The sequence below is a fragment of the Cydia strobilella genome, chromosome 27 (assembly GCF_947568885.1).
Source record: "Cydia strobilella chromosome 27, ilCydStro3.1, whole genome shotgun sequence".
In the NCBI taxonomy this organism is placed as follows: domain Eukaryota; kingdom Metazoa; phylum Arthropoda; class Insecta; order Lepidoptera; family Tortricidae; genus Cydia; species Cydia strobilella.
Window position 1 is genome coordinate 5617451 of NC_086067.1, and position 26098 is coordinate 5643548.

The window sequence follows — 26098 nt, forward strand, 5'->3', positions numbered from 1 at the left end:
GATTATGACCGATTATGACACGATTAATTATCGTGTAATCGATATCATGTATGCCAACATTTCGTAATAAAAGTAGTAAAATAAATATTCAAAAAATCATGTTATGACAGAAACGCAACTTATGACGAATTTTCAACGAACAGAAAAACTATATTGTTCATTTAGTATTATAAAACAATTTCCATTGTAATAATAATGTAATTGTATATTTTTCTTAAATATTTTCCAATGCAGCGCCATGTTTATGTTTTTGTCACAGGCAGGTTAGGTTTCAGAACGGTTTCTTATTTCGTACCAAACAAAATAAATCTATCAAATATCAAGTATGTTATAACTCAGAATGTGTTTAGAAATGGTTTAAGGTTTAAAACGTTAATTTTTTTTTGTTGTAACAAAAATCCAGTTTCAGAATGCAACACGTCAGGCTAGTATTGCAAGCGAACAAAAGCCTTTAAAATACATAAAAAATACAAAAAATATTACACTTATATTTTAACGTTAACGTGTTAAAATTCCTATTATTGTGACTACAATGTGTTTAAAACAACTTTCTCTTACTGAATATAAATCGTAATAGCTGTGAAAATTTAGATAATTATGTTTAAAAAGTCCAGATAAAATCTAAATTTACCCTGGCAACCCTAATTTCCGTCCGTTATTTTTCGAATCACACAACGAAGATTCCAGCTGTCGATTTGTGTCCGAGATTTTGTGATATCTTTACGTTCTTTAGTTTTTTGGTCATTTTATTATATAATTGTTCAATCATGTCTGAAAATAATCATACTTCGCGGTTGTCTGCTTACAAAAACGTCGGTATCGGAACTACTGTAAGTATAAACTTTCTTTGTTAAAACCTTTGTTCTACATTGAAAAATAAAACTCGTATTAATTTTAATACTATCCTACAATTTCAAGTTTTATGCTGTCTATATGTATATTTATTACTCCCATAGGCATGTTCACTTGCATATTATAGTAGATTTTTGTTGCTAAAATCTATATTTAGACTGGAAACTAGAGGGTAGAAAAAAAAACAATTTTATGAAAGTTGCACTAATTAAAGTATATATAAATTATAAATATGTAACTTTTTAGCAATAATATTGTCTCTTTTATTGCTGGATTATATTTTTGTGTAAGATAGCAAGACAACGGTCTAGCTTATTTTATTTGGAACTTATACTGTTAGGTGTACTTTGCCTATGAAGTTCTTGCCTTTGAGTTTGAATATCGATAAGGACATTTATTTACATAAAGTTGCAGATTATTTGGTTATTTGGGTATCAATATTTTCTATGTATTTATCTATTTATATCGGCTATATAATAATAGTGATATTAGTGATTAACAAGTATGGGACTAGGAGGGATCAATTTTCTCTAGAATATTTAGCAAGTAGCTTATTGATAACTGTAACTTGTCTTGCAATTTGTACATCCATACTAATATTATCATTCTGAAAGTGTGTCTGTTACCTCTTCACGTTTAAAGCGCTGCGCTGAACCGATTCAGTCAAAGTTGGTATGGTGTATACTTATATAGATAAATACATACATATGATAAATAACACCCATAACTCAGGAACAAATGTTTGTGATAAACACACAAATAAATGCCCTTAATTTAAAAACGAAAAAACAGTAATTCCCAACCAAACAGCTATGTCTAATTTCTAGAAGGGCGACCGTAATTAAGGACGAAATTTTATTATGGTCGGGTCGCCCTTGAAGAATTAGATATAGCTGTTTGGTTGAGAATCACTGTTTTTTTTTTTTTCAAGCTAGTTATTTAAAAAAAAAGTTTTTTGTGCAATGCTGCGTAAAAAAAAATTTTACATTAACATATTTCCTCAGGACCTCCGTCGCAAGCGTGCCGAGCTCAGCGTAGCGCTCCGCAAGCAGGCGCGAGATGAACAGTTCCTCAAACGCAGAGCCCTGTCTCCGGAGGCCAAGGATGAGGATTTTCAGCCAGTTGAGAAGCTCCCGAGCCCGGCTGAAATTGTTAAAGGTAAGAGTGTAGTCCCACCTGCCACGCCTCGGTCTCATGGAGCAGGATGAAGACCTTCAGCCAGTTGAGAAGCTCCCAAGCCTGGCTGAAATTGTTAAAGGTAAGAGTGTAGTCCCACCTGCCACGCCTCGGTCTCATGGAGCAGGATGAAGACCTTCAGCCAGTTGAGGAGCTCCCAAGCCCGGCTGAAATTGTTAAAGGTAAGAGTGTAGTCCCACCTGCCACGCCTCGGTCTCATGGAGCAGGATGAAGACCTTCAGCCAGTTGAGAAGCTCCCGAGCCCGGCTGAAATTGTTAAAGGTAAGAGTGTAGTCCCACCTGCCACGCCTCGGTCTCATGGAGCAGGATGAAGACCTTCAGCCAGTTGAGGAGCTCCCAAGCCCGGCTGAAATTGTTAAAGGTAAGAGTCTAGTCCCACCTGCCACGTCTCGGTCTCATGGAGCAGGATGAAGACCTTCAGGCAGTTGAGAAGCTCCCGAGCCGAGGTATACAAAAGATTCTAGGTTCTCGTGATATAGAAGTCAGCGGATCTCTTGCCGGCCGACATTTTGCCACTATTTACTTGCAGAGTTAGCTCCGGCTCTAATACACTTGTTGTTCGCAGGCCTTAAGTCTTCAGACCTGCCCCTGCAGACATCATCAGCTCGGGCAGCTCGCCGTATCCTCTCTCGGGAACAGAACCCGCCCATCACATCCATGGTCTCGGCTGGGGTCATACCACCCTTAGTAGCCGCGCTGGAGAGAGACGACTGGTGAGTAGTGGATGTGACACTGTTGATACTTCTATCCTAGCTACTGCAGACATCAGCTCGAGCAGCTCGCTACATCCTCTCCCGGGAACAGAACCCGCACATCACATCCATGGTGTCAGCTGTCGTCACAACGCCACTAGTAGCCGCTCTAGAGAGAGACGACTGGTGAGTAAAAGAAAGAAAAAGCATTTATTAGCACAACAGTAGTTAGGTAGTAGTGGGCGATGCACAGGTGACACCTGTGGAGTAAGGGCACACGCTATACATCAAAAATCACTTGCGTTTCTATGTGTGAACGGCACGTCTGTACACGCGGCATGCGTCATTGTGTGAGTAAGTTGCTTAAAAACAGTACTGAGGGTCCGGCCGTCAATCTGCTGTCGCGGGGCGAGGTAATTCGAATCAGGGCGGGGCGGTGCGTAGCCGTTCTGATAATACTATTACTTATTCTGTGGTAAGGGTCCGTGGACCAATCAACTGCTAGATTTATGCTTCTTTGCCGCCAATGTGAAAAATTGTTACCGTCAAAAATTGGCAAAACAAATTAACTGACGTAAGATTCGTCAAAATCGGCCAACGCGTTTGCTCTTTACAGTGCTACTAAGGAACAAACATAAAGATGTAATCCTTTGCCATCGTATTTTCTCGGTAACGTTCGTATTTGTCATGCTACTTCAGTCAACCTCAGTACTTTTTGTACCGAGACTGACTGAAATAGCAAGACACGTTCGTACGTTTCCACATATGAGGGCTACCGCGTTTAATTTCGCCGCTAGGGGCGTTAGTGTAAGTGTAGATGGAGGTCTTTCAAAATGTCAAATGCATAGAACTTTGGGGGGTTTCAAGCTTTGTTATCGGGAATTTTCACTCCTTATTCATAACTAGCTTTTGCCCGCGGCTTCGTCTGCGTGGAATTAGTAATTTGGGTACCTTAATTCTTAAACAAATCTGCTTTTGAATCCATCCTTTTTCACCCCCAAATTGGCCCACACTATACATTTCCACCCCACTTTTTACACCCTTAAGGGATGATTTCGGGGATAAAAGTTATTCTATATCATTTCCCATAGCTCAAACTATCCCCATACCAAGTTTCATCTAAATCGGTTCAGCGGTTATTGATTCCCCATACAAATTTCCACCCCCCTTTTCACCCCCTTGAGGGGTGAGTTCTGGGATAAAAAGTATCCTATGTCCCTCCCCGGGACTCAAACTATCTGTATACCAAATTTCAACTAAATCGGTTCAGCGGTTTAAGCGTGAAGAGGTAACACACAGACAGACAGATAAACAGACTTTCGCATTTATAATATTATAGTATGGAAGTATGGATTGTGGTAAACCTTTGTCCATCTTTGATTAATCATGGTAAACAAAAGATATAGCTCAATAAATGTTAGTGGTTTAAAAAAAGTGCCAACTAAAATATATGCAAAATTAAACAGGTTAGAAAAATGGGACATTTAGACGTTGAAAGACCTTTGTGTATATTAGAACGTATTGATTTTATAAAAATAAGCATAGAAGAATTTTGAGATCTGTTTTTCTGGACCTACATCTACAGTGGCGCCAACTGGTGAGCACAAAAACGATAGCCCTTATTGCGTTGCGTGGTCGGGTAATAAATCTTCATTGTCCAAACCTATGGATGTAGTTGTAGGTAGGTCAGCAAAACTGTTAGTTAATAAGCCAATAGTTTTGCTGACTGTACTTTATTATTATTTATTTATTATTATTATTTACAGAGATGGTATTTGCAAAGTAAAAGGCACTGATACCCTGGTAGGGCATAGCAAAAAATATCTTATACCCTAACATAAAATTTACATATTAAAATACAATAATAATTTATCAAAACATTCATATAAAATTCAATGCAAACATTCATATAAAATACTTTGAAATAACCCGTGTTTCTTTTCAGTGTGGATCTGCAATTTGAAGCAGCTTGGGCCCTCACCAATATCGCGTCTGGGACGCATGACCATACTATGGCAGTTATTGAAGTAAGTAAAAAATCTTGCATAGCTTTTTAGGAAAGTTGTAAGCAGGGACCGGCCCGCTATCCCTTATCGGGGTTTTATAAGGGTATTGCATAAGGCTTAACTCACCATACCCTTTGCCAGACGAAACCCTTTGTTTTGCTTTTAAAAACTCTTATATAAAGCTACCACATTTGAGTAATCGGTAGCCCAAATACCCTTACAAAACCCTTATCATCCGCTCACCAACACCTTGCATATTGCTTATAAGGGTTAGCCTTATAAAGGGCTTCCCTTTTAGCATATATGCGTGCTAATTTAAGTCGTCTACCTTGTTCATAAAGCACACATTACTTCGAATCCGAGCGATCGTCGGCGGCGACGGCGGCGTTCTTTGACTAGGCACGTATTTTCTTTCCTTTTCATACACTACCGTAGATATATACTAATCCTGTCTCTTTCACGCAAAGGGAAACCTTTATAAAAAGCGCTTAAAGATAAGGGTAACCCTTATTAAGGGCTAGCCTTATTTTTGGTTAGCTTTTCGGTAAGGGTTAGTCAAAGGTAAGGGTATGAATGGGCTTGCAGTTCAAAAGGGAAAGTCTTTCAATGTGTTAGCCGTGTTTAAGTGTTGCCCATTGAAAGGGTTTTATCGCGGAAAGGGTTGTCCGGTCCCTGGTTGTAAGTTGTCCATTTATGTCTTTTTATGTTAGGTATAGATAGCGCAGTGGAATAAAGTTATAGTTCGAATTATACACAAGCGGAGATGTGGGCAGAGCTAGTAAGGATCATAATTTAGAGTCAGACTTAGGGCTTATCACACTGGTAAATTTAGTCTTAATTAGACTGCTTAGGATGGGAAGGACGCTCCTGATTACACTGTTCTAAATTCTAATTTAGGATTATAAATCATTTATAAATACAACGCTCTTATAATCCCTCTGGTGTTGCGGGTGTCCATGGGCGACACTAATCGCTTACATCAGGCGTTCGCCTGTATGTAAAATATAACTTTTATTGAATACTGTCTTAGACTGACTGTAATAGTGGATTGTACGACATGGGCATAAAGCGATCCATTTTTACCCGAAGCAATTTATTGGTTCGAGCGCAGCGAGGACCGCTATAGTCGAGAATAAAAATGGACATTTATGCCTGAGTTAAACACTGCTTTTCACTTCGAGTGTGAGTAAAATATACAAAAACACCCAATATTTTAGGTTATTTTGCCGTATTTATTCAAGACTAAAGTATGTACTCGGTTGTGTCGGCGGCGCTGGGCACGCCGGTCGGGCGCGCCCCGGCAGGGCTGGCAGTTTGTATGGCAGATTTTGGACTTTATTGCCAAGTCAAGGGTCGTAATATATGATTTTACTTTATGCTCTAAAACATAATAAGCAACTTTATGTCGTGAAAGAGCCATTGAGGCTTACAATTTTTTTTTATATACATCAATTCGGTACCCTAATTGAACAATTTCCCTAGGGTGGCGCCATCCCCAAACTGGTGAGTCTCCTGGGTCGCGGCGGGTCCGTGGGCGAGCAGAGCGCTTGGGCGCTGGGCAACGTGGCCGGCGACGGGCCCGGGCCCCGCGACGCCGTGCTGCGCGCCGGCGCCCTGCCCGCGCTGCTGCCCAGCATGGCGCCCGGCACCGCGCCCAGCACGCTCAGGACTGCGGTCTGGACCTATAGCAACTTCTGCAGGTGAGACATTACTGTTACAGACAGACAGACATACATATGACAACGTGGCCGGCGACGGGCCCGGGCCCCGCGACGCCGTGCTGCGCGCCGGCGCCCTGCCCGCGCTGCTGCCCAGCATGGCGCCCGGCACCGCGCCCAGCACGCTCAGGACTGCGGTCTGGACCTATAGCAACTTCTGCAGGTGAGACATTACTGTTACAGACAGACAGACATACATATGACAACGTGGCCGGCGACGGGCCCGGGCCCCGCGACGCCGTGCTGCGCGCCGGCGCCCTGCCCGCGCTGCTGCCCAGCATGGCGCCCGGCACCGCGCCCAGCACGCTCAGGACTGCGGTCTGGACCTATAGCAACTTCTGCAGGTGAGACATTACTGTTACAGACAGACAGACATACATATGACAACGTGGCCGGCGACGGGCCCGGGCCCCGCGACGCCGTGCTGCGCGCCGGCGCCCTGCCCGCGCTGCTGCCCAGCATGGCGCCCGGCACCGCGCCCAGCACGCTCAGGACTGCGGTCTGGACCTATAGCAACTTCTGCAGGTGAGACATTACTGTTACAGACAGACAGACATACATATGACAACGTGGCCGGCGACGGGCCCGGGCCCCGCGACGCCGTGCTGCGCGCCGGCGCCCTGCCCGCGCTGCTGCCCAGCATGGCGCCCGGCACCGCGCCCAGCACGCTCAGGACTGCGGTCTGGACCTATAGCAACTTCTGCAGGTGAGACATTACTGTTACAGACAGACAGACATACATATGACAACGTGGCCGGCGACGGGCCCGGGCCCCGCGACGCCGTGCTGCGCGCCGGCGCCCTGCCCGCGCTGCTGCCCAGCATGGCGCCCGGCACCGCGCCCAGCACGCTCAGGACTGCGGTCTGGACCTATAGCAACTTCTGCAGGTGAGACATTACTGTTACAGACAGACAGACATACATATGACAACGTGGCCGGCGACGGGCCCGGGCCCCGCGACGCCGTGCTGCGCGCCGGCGCCCTGCCCGCGCTGCTGCCCAGCATGGCGCCCGGCACCGCGCCCAGCACGCTCAGGACTGCGGTCTGGACCTATAGCAACTTCTGCAGGTGAGACATTACTGTTACAGACAGACAGACATACATATGACAACGTGGCCGGCGACGGGCCCGGGCCCCGCGACGCCGTGCTGCGCGCCGGCGCCCTGCCCGCGCTGCTGCCCAGCATGGCGCCCGGCACCGCGCCCAGCACGCTCAGGACTGCGGTCTGGACCTATAGCAACTTCTGCAGGTGAGACATTACTGTTACAGACAGACAGACATACATATGACAACGTGGCCGGCGACGGGCCCGGGCCCCGCGACGCCGTGCTGCGCGCCGGCGCCCTGCCCGCGCTGCTGCCCAGCATGGCGCCCGGCACCGCGCCCAGCACGCTCAGGACTGCGGTCTGGACCTATAGCAACTTCTGCAGGTGAGACATTACTGTTACAGACAGACAGACATACATATGACAACGTGGCCGGCGACGGGCCCGGGCCCCGCGACGCCGTGCTGCGCGCCGGCGCCCTGCCCGCGCTGCTGCCCAGCATGGCGCCCGGCACCGCGCCCAGCACGCTCAGGACTGCGGTCTGGACCTATAGCAACTTCTGCAGGTGAGACATTACTGTTACAGACAGACAGACATACATATGACAACGTGGCCGGCGACGGGCCCGGGCCCCGCGACGCCGTGCTGCGCGCCGGCGCCCTGCCCGCGCTGCTGCCCAGCATGGCGCCCGGCACCGCGCCCAGCACGCTCAGGACTGCGGTCTGGACCTATAGCAACTTCTGCAGGTGAGACATTACTGTTACAGACAGACAGACATACATATGACAACGTGGCCGGCGACGGGCCCGGGCCCCGCGACGCCGTGCTGCGCGCCGGCGCCCTGCCCGCGCTGCTGCCCAGCATGGCGCCCGGCACCGCGCCCAGCACGCTCAGGACTGCGGTCTGGACCTATAGCAACTTCTGCAGGTGAGACATTACTGTTACAGACAGACAGACATACATATGACAACGTGGCCGGCGACGGGCCCGGGCCCCGCGACGCCGTGCTGCGCGCCGGCGCCCTGCCCGCGCTGCTGCCCAGCATGGCGCCCGGCACCGCGCCCAGCACGCTCAGGACTGCGGTCTGGACCTATAGCAACTTCTGCAGGTGAGACATTACTGTTACAGACAGACAGACATACTTATACAGATAGACAGCTCGGTCCTCACTACAGATACAGGTGCACATCAAAAAACCAACTGCATATACAAAAACCCAATCATACTTATGTAATCTACGTTGACACTTCGTTAGCGCGATGCACCGCACAATATAGCGCAATCTAGCGACAAATGTTGTAACTAAAGTAGCACCTGGGCCCTCGGCAACATCGCCGGCGACAAACCTGAAGGGACGCCGTGCTCAGAGCTGGAGCCCTACCTGCCTTGTTATGTAGTATGCCGCCTCGAGCGACCCCTAGCTAGCACGCTTAGGACTGCGGTGTAGACCTGTAACAACTTCTGCATATACACATACATCAGTCACAAACAAAGACGAAACTAATGAGATTTTGATTATAAACCCATAAATGTAAACCCATAAACCCATAAGTGTATTAATAGGCTTTAACAAGGTTTAATTAGAATATTAACTTTAATTGCACTTTTGTCTGTTTTTACAATTTATCCATTTTTGTTTTATTTTTCCATTCTTATTTAATTTTTGTTAAAATGAAAGAGTATTTTTGTAACATTGTTTTGACAACTTGGAATTTCTATTTCTAGTTTAATTTAGTATTTATATAAGTCACATGGTTTTCATACTATTTTTTAGGAAACTGTAGGTCTATAAGTGTATTACCCTATATTGTAACAACTTATTAATATAAGAGACTGTTTGTTTCTAAATAAAGAAAAAAAAATATATTCTGTATTGAGTGCTTTTAAACGCTTTTTCACTGCACCCACCTTGACATTTTTCTTTTTGGCCCTATGGTTGACTGGTAGAGAATGCCATGAGCGCGCGCGCGATCGTGCGCGAGTCCGACTCGCACTTGGCCGGTTTTTAAATATAAGTGTAATATTGTTACAGGAACAAGAACCCACTGGTGGCATTCGAGCTAGTTGCCCCGGCTTTACCCTTCATCTCGGATCTGCTGGAAGTACAAGATACTGATGTGTTAGGTGAGTTTTATGAACCCATCATATCAGCATTTGATCGCCCACTGAGCAAAGGCCTCTCAGAGTATGCCACTTGTCCCGGTCCTGAGCTAATCTCATCCAGAGTCAGATTTAACCCTTTATTTAGGGTTCCGTACCCAAATAGTAAAAACGGGACCCTATTACTAAGACTCCGCTGTCTTTCTGTCTGTCTTGTTTGTCTGTCACCAGGCTGTACCTCATGAACCGTGATGGCTAGAAAGTTTAGATCTTCACAGAGAACACTTCTTGCGCGAGTCCGACTCGCGCTTGGCTGGTTTTTTAAGTGGTCATTACACGAAGTATCGAAAAGTGCCAAAAAGATACTGCGTGTGCAAATGCGTTTTTGGGGAATAGACTAAAGACTTGTCTTGACAACTATAAGGTAGGGTTCTAACGATGTGTGCACGACCCTTTATATGACAAATAAAAGTACGGGAGTAGAAAAAAATATTTTTGAATATGTTAAAGTCAGATTCATATTTAATAATGTCTGGTAAATGATGGCGACTGTACGAAATCCAAAAAATAATACAATAAATTTACAGCGGACGCGTGCTGGGCCATCTCGTACCTCACCGACGGGCCCAACGAGCGCATCGAGGAGGTCCAAATGACCCCCAACTTGTTGCATCGCGTGGTCAGACTGTTGGAACACAAGTCCGCCGCCGTCAAGACACCGGCGCTGAGGGCTGCCGGGAATATGCTTACGGGCTCCGATGAACAGGTAAATGACATTGCTATCAAACATCAAACATTTATTCAGCAAATAGGCCACAGGGGCACTTTTACATGTCAATTTTTACAAGCAATAATATTAACCAAAAATTACAAAAAACAATTACAAATATTGAATCAATAAAATATTAAATACTTTGTTAGAGATTTATCCAGTCTAAATGTCAAATTACACAAAAAAATAAAAAATATACAAACAACAGACAAGTACTAATTTTTTTTAGAGAAGGGATGTAAATAAAGCTTTTGGTCTGTAATAGATTTTATTTATTTTTTTGTTAAGTCGATTTGTGTAAAATTGTCCCATAATATTGATTATATCTTAAGATCTATTTTGTTTCAGACCGATCGCTGCCTGGATGCTGAATGTGTCAGCTATCTTCTGAATCTGCTGAGCTGCGGCAAATCCTCACTTGTCAAGGAGGCCGCCTGGGCGGCTAGCAACATCCTAGCTGGCACACAGGTGAAATATTTATAGCCAACTTAAAAAAAAGGAAATTCCCAGAGGTGTACAATTGCTATCAGATATATCGTCAGTCATCGCCACCTGGCTAATACTTTGTCAGATGATAGTTTAGATGCTATCATGAATTAAAAAAATAGTCAGCCGTGGGTGGAAAAACCGTCAGCTGTCCACATAAACATGTAAAAAATACGCACCCTACCATTTTATACCGCGATACGACCGGCTGACGGTTTTTTAGAGTTCCGTACCCAAAGGGTAAAAACGGAACCCTATTACTAAGACTCCGCTGTCCGTCTGTCTGTTACCTGGCTGTATCTCATGAACCGTGATAGCTAGACAGTTGATATGTGCCATTTTCAACCAAAAGGGTACTTATTGTCGCTTGTCAGCAAGGCGCTATTTCCATATAGCTTCAATTAGAAATCAACCTCGACAAGCGACAATGTACCTTTAGGTTGAAAAAACGTCACATATTTCATAGATGATGTATTTCTGTTTGTTGTATAACATCAAGTACTAAAAAGTACGAAACCCTCGGTGCGCGAGTCCGACTCGCACTTGGCCGGTTTTTATTTTATTTACAATAGCATCTTAACCTGAGAAAGTATCACACGAGAGGCGATGGCATTTTTTTTGTTACGTGTTTCGGTGGCTGCCATTCCTCAACCCACCAACGAAGCGGCAGCTGACGTCCACGAGGGTTCATCATACATAGCCGTTAATCACTATACGAGTTATCGCCCGGGAGGCGATTGGTCATGGAAATCTTTTCCCGGTCTAGCTACCGTTTCAACGGTAAATATTTTAATTTTTCACATGATTTGTAAAAACGCATTTCATAATTTTACAGATTCAAATACAGCGAGCCCTCGACCAGGGCATGCTTCCGAAACTCATTCATGTGCTGGCACATGAAGACGCTAAGTAAGTGCATTTAGTATTAAGTCCGTAGGTAATATGGAAACCGGACTTTTCATATTTTGACTCACTTGAGAGGGGCGAAATTGCATTCATCTCAGCGATGGTGATGGGATGAGTCCACTTTTTAGGGCTCCGTACCTCAAAAGGAAAAAAACGAAACCCTTATAGGATCACTCGTGCGTCTGTTGCCGCTAATAATGAGAGAAAACAGTTGAAATTTTCACAGATGATGTATTTCTGTTGCCGCTGTAACAAAAAATACTAAAACCAGACTAAAAAAAAAAACTTAAGTGGGGCTCCCATACAACGTGATTTTTTTGCCGTTTTTTGCGTAATGGTTCGGAACCCTTCGTTTTTAAAATTGGCCGGTTTTTAAAATAGTTTTCAATCAATGGACGCCATTTAGGGAAAAGGATCCAATCCACAAAAAACTGTCAATAGAATTTGAACTTTCTGTCAAATTTTAGAGTATTTAGAGGATGGATCCTTTTCGCTAAATGGCGTAATTAGCCTCATGCATGAAGTTTATATTTGAACGAAATATGTTTTATTCGGATGTTTGTTACCGTTGTATCATGTTACAAATTCATTTCCGTTTTTAAATTACCATTTAATTACTTAAAATTATAAATAAAAAGTACAAAAATTTGCCCGCGAAAAGCTAGTGAGCGAAACGCTCGAAACGCCACGTGACGTCACGCGTTCGACAGATTAGTGTTATTAGTAGCAAACGTCAGTTGGGCCGCCCAACGTGTGACGTCATCACGCTCTGTCGAATTCGCGCCAAAAATTATGAGCGTTTCAACCGCTCCAAAATTTTCAACATTTTAAATATTTTTTAATAAAATAATGTTAAGGTTTACAAAAGTATTTTTATCATTTCCGGTGTTCCAACGATATAAATTATGAATCCAAAAATAAAAATAAATTCATGCATGGAGCTAATTGTAACAACGTGACTAAAATTGGTAACGCTACGAAATGTTTCCCAGATGTCAAAAAGAGGCAGCCTGGGCGATCACGAACCTGTGCCTCGGCGGCAGCGGGGCGCAGCTCGACGCGCTCCTCGCCGCCGGCTTCCTGGAGCCCTACTGCGGCCTGCTGGGCGCCGCCGACCACCGCGCCGTCACCGTAGTCCTCGACGGACTCACTAATCTCATGCAGGTCATTCCTTATCTTATCTTATCTTCCTGGAGCCCTACTGCGGCCTGCTGGGCGCCGCCGACCACCGCGCCGTCACCGTAGTCCTCGACGGACTCACTAATCTCATGCAGGTCATTCCTTATCTTATCTTATCTTCCTGGAGCCCTACTGCGGCCTGCTGGGCGCCGCCGACCACCGCGCCGTCACCGTAGTCCTCGACGGACTCACTAATCTCATGCAGGTCATTCCTTATCTTATCTTATCTTCCTGGAGCCCTACTGCGGCCTGCTGGGCGCCGCCGACCACCGCGCCGTCACCGTAGTCCTCGACGGACTCACTAATCTCATGCAGGTCATTCCTTATCTTATCTTATCTTCCTGGAGCCCTACTGCGGCCTGCTGGGCGCCGCCGACCACCGCGCCGTCACCGTAGTCCTCGACGGACTCACTAATCTCATGCAGGTCATTCCTTATCTTATCTTATCTTCCTGGAGCCCTACTGCGGCCTGCTGGGCGCCGCCGACCACCGCGCCGTCACCGTAGTCCTCGACGGACTCACTAATCTCATGCAGGTCATTCCTTATCTTATCTTATCTTCCTGGAGCCCTACTGCGGCCTGCTGGGCGCCGCCGACCACCGCGCCGTCACCGTAGTCCTCGACGGACTCACTAATCTCATGCAGGTCATTCCTTATCTTATCTTATCTTCCTGGAGCCCTACTGCGGCCTGCTGGGCGCCGCCGACCACCGCGCCGTCACCGTAGTCCTCGACGGACTCACTAATCTCATGCAGGTCATTCCTTATCTTATCTTATCTTCCTGGAGCCCTACTGCGGCCTGCTGGGCGCCGCCGACCACCGCGCCGTCACCGTAGTCCTCGACGGACTCACTAATCTCATGCAGGTCATTCCTTATCTTATCTTATCTTCCTGGAGCCCTACTGCGGCCTGCTGGGCGCCGCCGACCACCGCGCCGTCACCGTAGTCCTCGACGGACTCACTAATCTCATGCAGGTCATTCCTTATCTTATCTTATCTTCCTGGAGCCCTACTGCGGCCTGCTGGGCGCCGCCGACCACCGCGCCGTCACCGTAGTCCTCGACGGACTCACTAATCTCATGCAGGTCATTCCTTATCTTATCTTATCTTCCTGGAGCCCTACTGCGGCCTGCTGGGCGCCGCCGACCACCGCGCCGTCACCGTAGTCCTCGACGGACTCACTAATCTCATGCAGGTCATTCCTTATCTTATCTTATCTTCCTGGAGCCCTACTGCGGCCTGCTGGGCGCCGCCGACCACCGCGCCGTCACCGTAGTCCTCGACGGACTCACTAATCTCATGCAGGTCATTCCTTATCTTATCTTATCTTCCTGGAGCCCTACTGCGGCCTGCTGGGCGCCGCCGACCACCGCGCCGTCACCGTAGTCCTCGACGGACTCACTAATCTCATGCAGGTCATTCCTTATCTTATCTTATCTTCCTGGAGCCCTACTGCGGCCTGCTGGGCGCCGCCGACCACCGCGCCGTCACCGTAGTCCTCGACGGACTCACTAATCTCATGCAGGTCATTCCTTATCTTATCTTATCTTCCTGGAGCCCTACTGCGGCCTGCTGGGCGCCGCCGACCACCGCGCCGTCACCGTAGTCCTCGACGGACTCACTAATCTCATGCAGGTCATTCCTTATCTTATCTTATCTTCCTGGAGCCCTACTGCGGCCTGCTGGGCGCCGCCGACCACCGCGCCGTCACCGTAGTCCTCGACGGACTCACTAATCTCATGCAGGTCATTCCTTATCTTATCTTCCTGGAGCCCTACTGCGGCCTGCTGGGCGCCGCCGACCACCGCGCCGTCACCGTAGTCCTCGACGGACTCACTAATCTCATGCAGGTCATTCCTTATCTTATCTTATCTTCCTGGAGCCCTACTGCGGCCTGCTGGGCGCCGCCGACCACCGCGCCGTCACCGTAGTCCTCGACGGACTCACTAATCTCATGCAGGTCATTCCTTATCTTATCTTATCTTCCTGGAGCCCTACTGCGGCCTGCTGGGCGCCGCCGACCACCGCGCCGTCACCGTAGTCCTCGACGGACTCACTAATCTCATGCAGGTCATTCCTTATCTTATCTTATCTTCCTGGAGCCCTACTGCGGCCTGCTGGGCGCCGCCGACCACCGCGCCGTCACCGTAGTCCTCGACGGACTCACTAATCTCATGCAGGTCATTCCTTATCTTATCTTATCTTCCTGGAGCCCTACTGCGGCCTGCTGGGCGCCGCCGACCACCGCGCCGTCACCGTAGTCCTCGACGGACTCACTAATCTCATGCAGGTCATTCCTTATCTTATCTTATCTTCCTGGAGCCCTACTGCGGCCTGCTGGGCGCCGCCGACCACCGCGCCGTCACCGTAGTCCTCGACGGACTCACTAATCTCATGCAGGTCATTCCTTATCTTATCTTATCTTCCTGGAGCCCTACTGCGGCCTGCTGGGCGCCGCCGACCACCGCGCCGTCACCGTAGTCCTCGACGGACTCACTAATCTCATGCAGGTCATTCCTTATCTTATCTTATCTTCCTGGAGCCCTACTGCGGCCTGCTGGGCGCCGCCGACCACCGCGCCGTCACCGTAGTCCTCGACGGACTCACTAATCTCATGCAGGTCATTCCTTATCTTATCTTATCTTCCTGGAGCCCTACTGCGGCCTGCTGGGCGCCGCCGACCACCGCGCCGTCACCGTAGTCCTCGACGGACTCACTAATCTCATGCAGGTCATTCCTTATCTTATCTTATCTTCCTGGAGCCCTACTGCGGCCTGCTGGGCGCCGCCGACCACCGCGCCGTCACCGTAGTCCTCGACGGACTCACTAATCTCATGCAGGTCATTCCTTATCTTATCTTATCTTCCTGGAGCCCTACTGCGGCCTGCTGGGCGCCGCCGACCACCGCGCCGTCACCGTAGTCCTCGACGGACTCACTAATCTCATGCAGGTCATTCCTTATCTTATCTTATCTTCCTGGAGCCCTACTGCGGCCTGCTGGGCGCCGCCGACCACCGCGCCGTCACCGTAGTCCTCGACGGACTCACTAATCTCATGCAGGTCATTCCTTATCTTATCTTATCTTCCTGGAGCCCTACTGCGGCCTGCTGGGCGCCGCCGACCACCGCGCCGTCACCGTAGTCCTCGACGGACTCACTAATCTCATGCAGGTCATTCCTTATCTTATCTTATCTTCCTGGAGCCCTACTGCGGCCTGCTGGGCGCCGCCGACCACCGCGCCGTCACCGTAGTCCTCGACGGACTCACTAATCTCATGCAGGTCATTCCTTATCTTATCTTCCTGGAGCCCTACTGCGGCCTGCTGGGCGCCGCCGACCACCGCGCCGTCACCGTAGTCCTCGACGGACTCACTAATCTCATGCAGGTCATTCCTTATCTTATCTTATCTTCCTGGAGCCCTACTGCGGCCTGCTGGGCGCCGCCGACCACCGCGCCGTCACCGTAGTCCTCGACGGACTCACTAATCTCATGCAGGTCATTCCTTATCTTATCTTATCTTCCTGGAGCCCTACTGCGGCCTGCTGGGCGCCGCCGACCACCGCGCCGTCACCGTAGTCCTGGACGGACTCACTAATCTCATGCAGGTCATTCCTTATCTTATCTTATCTTCCTGGAGCCCTACTGCGGCCTGCTGGGCGCCGCCGACCACCGCGCCGTCACCGTAGTCCTGGACGGACTCACTAATCTCATGCAGGTCATTCCTTATCTTATCTTATCTTCCTGGAGCCCTACTGCGGCCTGCTGGGCGCCGCCGACCACCGCGCCGTCACCGTAGTCCTCGACGGACTCACTAATCTCATGCAGGTCATTCCTTATCTTAGCCAAACACGTCAGCTGACGCGCGGGGCTACACCCCGATCTAAAAAATAAGTGACTTCCCGTTGCCAGGGGGTTTTTGAGATTATACTGAGCAACGTTTACTATGTGACCCACCACGAAATCGCGAAAAAAAATGTTGCCCTTCCATAGAAAATGGACAAGCCAAAATGTATGAAACATCAACATTTTTTTTTCGCGTTTTCTGCGTTGGTCCCATAGTAAAAGTTGCTCAGTATAATCCCAATACCTCCCTGGCAACGGGAATGCACTTATTTTGTAGCCACCGTGTATAAAACTGTTGGTTGCCTATTAGATTTAGATAGATTTTAGATATTTATTCTCATAATATAAAATTACAATATAAATTATCTTAGACTAATCTACACGAATTTATATTATGATCGCCAGTACATACAATTTACATTATTTGATAAATTCAAAAATACAATTTTATTACATAATATACATTACATTATCAAATAAATTCAAAATTACAATTTAAAAATGTCTAAGTAATCATAATTTTATCCACTTATGTCAAAAACAAAAATTCTTGAGTAACTAGTTACGAGTATCTCATAATGATCGTCAAGTTCTAAGTAAAAACTAGGTACAAATTATAATACAAAACAATTTATGAAAAGAATGTCAGTTTAAAAAAATTAATTTACAATGTCGAATGTCGAGGTCATAAACTCATTCACTGAATAAAGTGGATTTTCCAATAAAAGGACGAGGAGTTGACGCTCAAATGTTTCGTCAGATGTTTCTGTACGTAGTTCAGCGGGTAGACGCTACTTGTGATAAAACTTATTGTGATGCAGAAAGTTTTTTGACATATTTTTGTATTGCATAATTTCACTTGGCAAAAATGTCGTTTGGCAGAATTAAGTTTCCCATACTTTTTTTCGCATAATATTACTTTGCAGAATTTCTTTTTGCATAATATATTATTAATCCCAATGAGAAAATTCTGCCAAATGATATGGCAAGTATATATTTATGCGAAAGTATAATTCGATAAAAGTGTTTCTGCGATACGTGTTACGCGAAGTGTATTTCTGACAAATAATATTCTGCCAGAAGAGAGTAACCCAAAACTCTTATTTTGTTTTGTTAGGCGGCCGAAAAGTACGGACAGGTGGAGCCGCTCTGCCTCAAACTGGAAGAAATTGGCGCGCTTGACAAGATCGAGTCCCTGCAAACACACGAGAACGAATCGGTACGCTCACACTATTATAGTATGAATTTTCTCAAATGATTTTTACGCCTAAAGCGAGGTTTAGACTAGCAAAAACTTGCATGCAATTGTCATTACATTGCGGTATCTGATAAACATTTTGAATACAGTTTGCCTTAGTAGTCAGCAGTGTAACGTAAATTGCATGCAAGTTCTTGCCAGGGACCGGACAACCCTTTCCGCGATAAAACCCTTTCAATGGGCGACACTTAAACACGGCTAACACATTGAAAGACTTTCCCTTTTGAACTGCAAGCCCATTCATACCCTTACCTTTGCTTAACCCTTACCGAAAAGCTAACCAAAAATAAGGCTAGCTCTTAATAAGGGTTACCCTTATCTTTAAGCGCTTTTTATAAAGGTTTCCCTTTGCGTGAAAGAGACAGGATTAGTATATATACGGTAGTGTATGAAAAGGAAAGAAAATACGTGCCTAGTCAAAGAACGCCGCCATCGCCGCCGACGATCGCTCGGATTCGAAGTAATGTGTGCTTTATGAACAAGGTAGACGACTTAAATTAGCACGCTTATATGCTAAAAGGGAAGCCCTTTATAAGGCTAACCCTTATAAGCAATATGCAAGGTGTTGGTGAGCGGATGATAAGGGTTTTGTAAGGGTATTTGGGCTACCGATTACTCAAATGTGGTAGCTTTATATAAGGGTTTTTAAAACCAAAACAAAGGGTTTCCTCTGGCAAAGGGTATGGTGAGTTAAGCCTTATGCAATACCCTTATAAAACCCCGATAAGGGATAGCGGGCCGGTCCCTGGTTCTTGCTAGTCTAAACCTCGCTTAAGACCCTTATCTGTTCAACAATAGTACATTGTGTAACATGGGGCGTACCGCCTCCATTTAGGCTAGTTCTCATATGGGGCATTTTCTATGAAAAGGGACCTTATTGTCGATGGCGCTTACGCCGCACAGCGTCGCGCGGCATTGTATTTATATCGGGGCATCGTTAATAATGGCGTAAGCGCCATCGACAATAAGGGCCCCTTTTTATAGAAAATACCACATATTATTACCAAAGATAGATATAACGGGTCTCTATTGTTTGACATAATTATTGAGTGATAATGTAATTATTGTCATACTATCATTAATCATAATTTGGTTTTTCTCAGAAACGCGTAACTTTTTAGGATTGCCATAAAACAAACCTAACCTATCTATAGGATAACCCGAGGAAAATCCTGAAAAGTTAACGGTTTTAGAATTATGACTAATGATAACATCTACTACCAGTGAACCACAGGGCTAAACAGAAAAGCGACAAGGTGGGTGCACTGAGAGAAAAAAAACAAAAAAACGTAACATTTGAGCGAAGTAAAACTTCTACATGAATAATTTTATTTTTTATTTTTTTTATTTAGGAAACAAACAGTCACATACAGATAAGTTTAAACTTGCAGATATACAATAAGACCTATAGTTCCATTAATTATAACATACTGATATTGATAACAAGTAGAAACAGGGCTTGTTCGGCACTGCCTATAAATAGGAAGATACACAGAAGTAACAATTGGATACACAACTTATAAAGTACCTAAGTATCAAACATGCTTACAAACATACATACGTTACATAAGACTATAGAACAATTACAATTTTTTTTTTTAAAGCAAAGTGCTATGGAAAAAGTAAGCTCCGCAGACCACTACTATATTTACCGAAAGACAATGAGAAGATATCTAGATTTATGAAATTAACATTGTAATCATGACAGGCTCGTCTAAAAAAAGTATTTTTGGCGAAATTAGATCTACAAAAATCGATATGGAATGTTTGGGGGTGGCGCGTGGGAATACGAGGCAATTTAAAGACAATTTTTTCAAGAAGAGTGGAAGAATCAGTAAGGCCATTTAAGAGTTTATACAGAAACATTTGGTCTATATAAACACGTCGTGTATCTAGTGGCCCTAGACTACGACGGTGTGTGCTATTCTCTGACATATTCAGACCGTGGCGATAATATAATAATATGTCAAAATTTAGTCATATTTTGACATTAATGATGACATTACCACACTTTGTCATTGCAAATTGCAAGCTTGGTATGACTCATACTCATACTCATAATCTTTATTGCATATCACATTGTATCTTAACCTATACTTAACATAGAATTGTGTACAACATGACACCCTGTAGGGCACAGCAAACAGTTTATTCAAGAGGAGAACGAGGTTTTTGTACAAGGTTATATAATGGGTACTTTATTAATTATAATTATTAGTCGTGAAAAAATTCATTTAATGTACAATAGGCTTTTATAATCAGGTGTGGCATTGCCATAAAACAAACCTAACCTATCTATAGGATAACCCGAGGAAAATCCTGAAAAGTTAACGGTTTTAGAATTATGACTAATGATAACATGACAATCATTACATTATGACTTTCAATAATTATGTCAAACAAAGGGACCCCAGATATAACTCCGTAATAGATGGACAGTCTAAGGAAAAAAACGTACCTCGAAAATCAAGAAAATTTGATGCTCGATCAAGTGGCGCCACTACCTTTGGCCTACTCTCGGATAGATAGCGTTGACGGTTTCGTTTGTTATTAAACTATTTTAACGCATATCAGTGAAAGAACGTGGTTCAAAATAATATAAAAATAATTAATGCAAATAAAAAAAATCATTTATCCGTATATAAATTTTATATCCTCTTTGCTATTATAGTATGAACAAAGAGAATATATAGGATAGAGCGGTACTGTCATAGTAAATTTTGTAGTCACAGTCAATTTACTGCCATCTATCGACACGCGATTAAAACTAAAAATAAAAATATGAAAATAAAAAAATTGTTTTTATATTTTTATATGATTTTGACCCATGTTCTTGCACTGATTATGTTTTAAAATTGTTAAATAACATACGAAACTGTCAACTCCATTTAAACGAGAATAGGCCAAAGGTTGGTATTGTGGTGCCATCTGTCGTGTTTTTCTTAGATTTTATACGGAGTTATATAGGTCTTTGGTATGAAGCCATTGTTTCTTTTGTGCGGTCCCGTGTCATAAGCTATTTACAAATCTCATATTTCAGGTGTACAAGAAAACCCTGCACATACTGGACACGTACTTCGCCGACAACGAGGACCAAAACGCGGCGCCCGAGCAGACCCCCGACGAGTACCAGTTCGGCACCAACCAGCACAACAACATCAACTTTTAAACAGGAAAGTCGACTGCAGTTACTCCATACACACTTAGTCCCCATTTTCCTCTCTGGATATTGACATTATAAAAAATATTTTTACTTTGTTTGTATACTAACCACGAAAAAAAAATGTTTTTTTCTCGATTTCGTGGTTGATCCCATAGTAAGAGTTGCTCAGTATAATACCAAAACATCCCTGGCAACGGGAATTTTTTAGCCATCCTGTATAAACCATAACTATGCCCCTACGTTTTACTCTTTTCGATTATTTTAAAAATTAGCAGCGAAAGACACATTTCGTACAAATTTTTAAACGCTTCTATCTCTTATAATCCATACTATCCATACTAATATTATAAATGCGAAAGTCTGTCTGTCTGTCTTTCTGTCTGTGTGTTCCCTCTTCACGCTTAAACCGCTGAACCGATTTAGATAAAATTTGGCATAGAGATAGGTTGAGTCCCTGAGAAGGACACACAGGTTTTTATCCCGAAAATCATCCCTGAAGAAAGTAAAAAGCGGGGTGGAATTGAGATAATTAACGAAGTGCCTGCTAATTTGTGGGCATAATATGCTCAAACTTAGATTGCTATGAGATATTTTCCAGGCGCTATTCTTACTCTAGCTGCGGTTACTAAGTCCACGCAGACAAAGTCGCGGGCAAAAGCTAGTAATAATATAAATGTGAAAGTGTCTGTCTGTCTGTTACCTCTTCACGCTTAAACCGCTATACCGATTTAGTTGAAATTTGGTGTAGAGACAGTTTTGAGTCCCGGGGAAGGACATAGGGTAGTTTTTATCCCAGAAGTCATTCTTTAAGGGGGTGAAAAAGGGGGGGTGGAAGTTTGTATAGGGAATCGATAAAAAGCAGATTGGACAAAAAAATAAGCTACCCAAATTACTAACTCCACGCAGACGAAGTCGCGGGCAAAAGCTAGTAATCAATAAATTCGAAAAAAAAAACTTAGGGGCATAGCTGTGGTGGTGTAACAAATTGTGTCAAACTATTTTCAATTATGTTAATATCCAGAGAGGAAAATAAGGACTAGGTTTGTATGAAAAGGCGATTTCTCGCGGGTCGTGCCGGTCGGGCCGTGATCTTCTCTTGAACATACCTAGTCATAGCGTCATTGTTTATTTAGTGTATTTTCAAATATGAATATATTAGAATATGGAGTTTGCCGAATACTAATATTAGGCCGAATGTTCGGTTTAGATGCTACCGAACCGAATTTCCGGCCGAATTATTCGGTTTATCTGTATCATTTTAATATCTTTTTTCAAAAATCTAAATAATAAAAAAATCCTATGGATTCAACATGTTTAATCATGTGTTTTAATGACAACAGGAAAATCGGGAAAATGAAACCTGATGTAAGAGAAAGTCTTGAAGAATTTTTACAGATAAAAAGTTAAAAAATATTTGTCGAATATTCAGCACTTTAACCGAACAATTCGGCCGAATACAAACATTAGAAAACTTGCCGAATGTGCCGAACACCGAACAATTACCGAATATTCAGCCCATCTCTAGAATATATTGTTTAATATGTGATAATTTGTATTTAGGACTACATTCGTCATTTTAATATCAAAAACTATTGTATTATTAGGCGTTTTAAGTCTGAAAGTAATTCTTGGCATCAGGTTATAGTGAATCTCAACATTGCCTACCATGCCAAACAATGCTTTTTCTGATAAATAGCTACCCAATCTCCATTTATTAGAAATTAAATAGATACAGCAATTTTTTTGTAGAGAAACTAGTGCCTACGCCAATTTTAGAGATTAGATGCCAAGCTGACCCCAGGCTCCCATGAGCCGTGGAAAAACGCCGGGAAAACGAGAGGAAGAACTTTTTTTGTAGAGGTATTACTTTATTTTTTACCGGCATGGTAGGCAATGTTGAGCAAGTTTGTGGTGCCTAAAAACGGGGTCTCTATTGTTTCCCATATTGTTTTAAGTCATAATGTATTGTTTGTCCACATTTTCGTTAGTCATAATTTGGTTTTTCTCAGAAACACGTAACTTTTCAGGATTGCCATAAAACAAACATAACCTAACCTATCTAAAGGATAACCCGAGGAAAATACTGAAAAGTTAACAGTTTCAGAATTATGACTAATGATAATATGCCAATCATTACATTATGATTTTCAATAATTATGTCTGTATGTAAAAAAGAGTTCAATAGTTGTATAATACTTATAATTTATGTTTTTAAACTCAATTAACTTTGTATTCATAACATTATTAACCGCCTTCAAAAAAAGGAGGTTCTCAGTTTCACCCATATGTTTGTTTGTCCTAATTCTTGTTCGCGATTTCGGGGTTGGCCCCATATTCACCCCTCAGTTTGGACAGTGATAACAAAAGCACCCTGTATATGTCATATCGTTGATTATAGTCCTAGAACTCTTCTTCATTTAAAGGAAATAAGGGTGCATTCCACGAGAATGTCCCTTACGAAACGCCATTTTTCTAATGGTTCTGAAAAAGCTGAGAAAATGATATTGGGTCTGGTAATATTTCATGACTTTGCTAACAAATTGGCAGTATATTCTCGAGCTTTACGGGTTTGATTGAATTAGCTGACATAAAAGACTAAAGCATTTCGTAAGGGACATTCTCTTGGAATGCCCCTAAGGAATTTGTAACTTCAGCATAGAAGAGGTTTTCGACTTAGTTGACGACATTTATGTGTATCTATCAATTGTTACGGGTTGCCATCATTAAACACTACCATTCTAAAATCTGGGCTGGGCCATCCATACCAAAGAGAACTAAGAGGACATAGTGTTCGCTCCATACATCGGTTTTGTTACCAAAAATACTATTATTTTCGAAGTCTACATCTAGCGTCAAGTAGCGGAACTATCAGTACTGCTACTCGACAATAGATGTTGCGGCTAATATTATAACCGGAACTGTTTTCAATTCCTTCTGCTTATTACATTAGTTATTAAATGAGGGCTAACGCGTATGAATTCGCCGCTAGGGGCGCTAGTATAGATGGTGGTCTTTTACATAGTTCGAAATGTCAAATGTCACTTGTCACTTCAATGACTGACAGCTGTTCTTTAGTCTTTTGGACCACCATCAACAGAGGCGCCAACTGGTGAGCAAAAAAACGATAGCCCTCATTGTTGAGCGATACACTTTTCGTCAGTCGCGACACATGTGACATCTAGTGTCGAGTAGCAGTACTGATAGTTCCGCTACTTGACGCTAGATGTAGACTACGAAAATAATAGTATTTCTGCTAACAAAACCGATGTATGGAGTGAGCGCTCTGTGGTTTCTTAATTCTCTTTGGCCCTACGTAATGTACACGCATCATTCAATAACATCTTGTATGACAAAGTGTTTTTTTCTCGCGTGTGTGTTTTGAAAGTCATATGAAACACGTGTGCTTTGGTCATTACACACATCGGCTTTTTTATTGCGCGCTCGCTTCCAGCTCGCGATACAATATTGCCTTGTGTGTGATGACCCAGTAGCACACTTGTATCATAATGTACTATATCAATATTGGCATAGGTGTTGAAATAAATCTTCATGTTATAGTATATAGACTGCCAGGGTTGAGACTGATTTTATGTGATAATCAATTTGTTAAGTTGCAATAAGTTAAGTATAGTTGGTCAAGCAAATCTTGTCAGTAGAAAAGGCGCGAAATTCAAATTTTCTACGGGACGACGTCCCTTCGCGCTTACATTTTTTTAATTTTCTGCCTTTTTCTACTGACAAGATTTGCTTGACCAACTATAGTTGATACACCAACTATTTCTTGTGACACAGGAGACGCAGCCATAGCAACCAGTTACAAGATATAGTTGATCTAGTCTAGCCTATGTTATTATTAAAATTTTACTTTTGCAATTGGTTTCTTATTTATTGTTACCTAATTTTCACCCTTTAAGCTTTGAGACTTCAAATGTTGAAACGAACTTTTCAAAGTAATTCAAATAAAGAAATTAAAATATTCATAAAACCATTAGAGCGGTACTGTCATAGTAAATTTTGTAACCCCAGTAAATTCACTGCCATGTCGACACACTTTAAAACTAAAAATGAAGATTTATAAAAATGCGATAAAATGTATTTAAATATGGATAAATGATTTTTTTTATTTGCATTAATTATTTTTATGATTTTGACACATGTTCTTTCACTGATATGCGTTAAAATTGTTAAATAACAAACGAAACCGTCAACGCCATCTATACGACTGTAGGCCAAAACTAGTAGCGCCCTCTGAACGAGAATCAAATTTTCTTGATTTTCGAGGCACGGTTTTTCCTTAGACTGTATTCATCTATATAGATATAAATCTATCTTTGATAAAACTTAGTAAACCTTTGTTAAATTTTGTATCACATTAAAGTCAGTAATTTTAGTACTTGTATTGACCCGGGATATGGACTGTGATTACCTTTTGTATTCTTTTTTGTGTTTTGTAACTCTAACGCTCAATGATTTTCAGCTAATATTATAGCCGAATAAACCGGACTATTTATGCTGCTTATAATATTAGTCGTCAGTCGCGACACACGGGACAAGTAGTGTCGAGTAGCAGTACTGATAGTTCCGCTACTTGACGCTAGATGTAGACTATGAAAATAATAGTCTTTTTGGTAACAAAACCGATGTATGGAGTGAGCTATAGCTCAAACAGACTCGAGTTATGGAGGTTATTGTTGGCTGTTCTATTAAAATGATAGTCAGTTGTAGAAATAGAGAATTTATTTTTAGCTTACAAACATGGTGACTTATTAATAGGGTACTCTAAGATTTGTTCTGGTCCTTCAGCTTCTCCAGTTGTTGTCTGAAATAAAAGATAAATTAAAATTTGTCATCATATAAAAACACTGCTATAGGTTTAGAAA

The 26098-nt window shown here is 43.7% G+C and overlaps 1 protein-coding gene across 1 annotated transcript; it reads left to right on the plus strand.

The window, feature by feature from the left end:
* Positions 1 to 666: 666 nt before the first annotated feature.
* LOC134753547 (importin subunit alpha-1-like) lies at positions 667 to 25091 on the plus strand. The gene is made up of 12 exons (XM_063689458.1): positions 667 to 830; positions 1857 to 2010; positions 2615 to 2762; positions 4687 to 4768; positions 6230 to 6447; positions 9544 to 9635; positions 10199 to 10377; positions 10732 to 10851; positions 11705 to 11778; positions 12768 to 12939; positions 17915 to 18016; positions 21096 to 25091. Exons 1-12 carry the CDS (start codon positions 768 to 770, stop codon positions 21222 to 21224), a joined length of 1533 nt encoding a protein of 510 aa, XP_063545528.1. The 5' UTR covers positions 667 to 767; the 3' UTR covers positions 21225 to 25091.
* The last annotated feature ends 1007 nt before the right edge of the window (positions 25092 to 26098 follow it).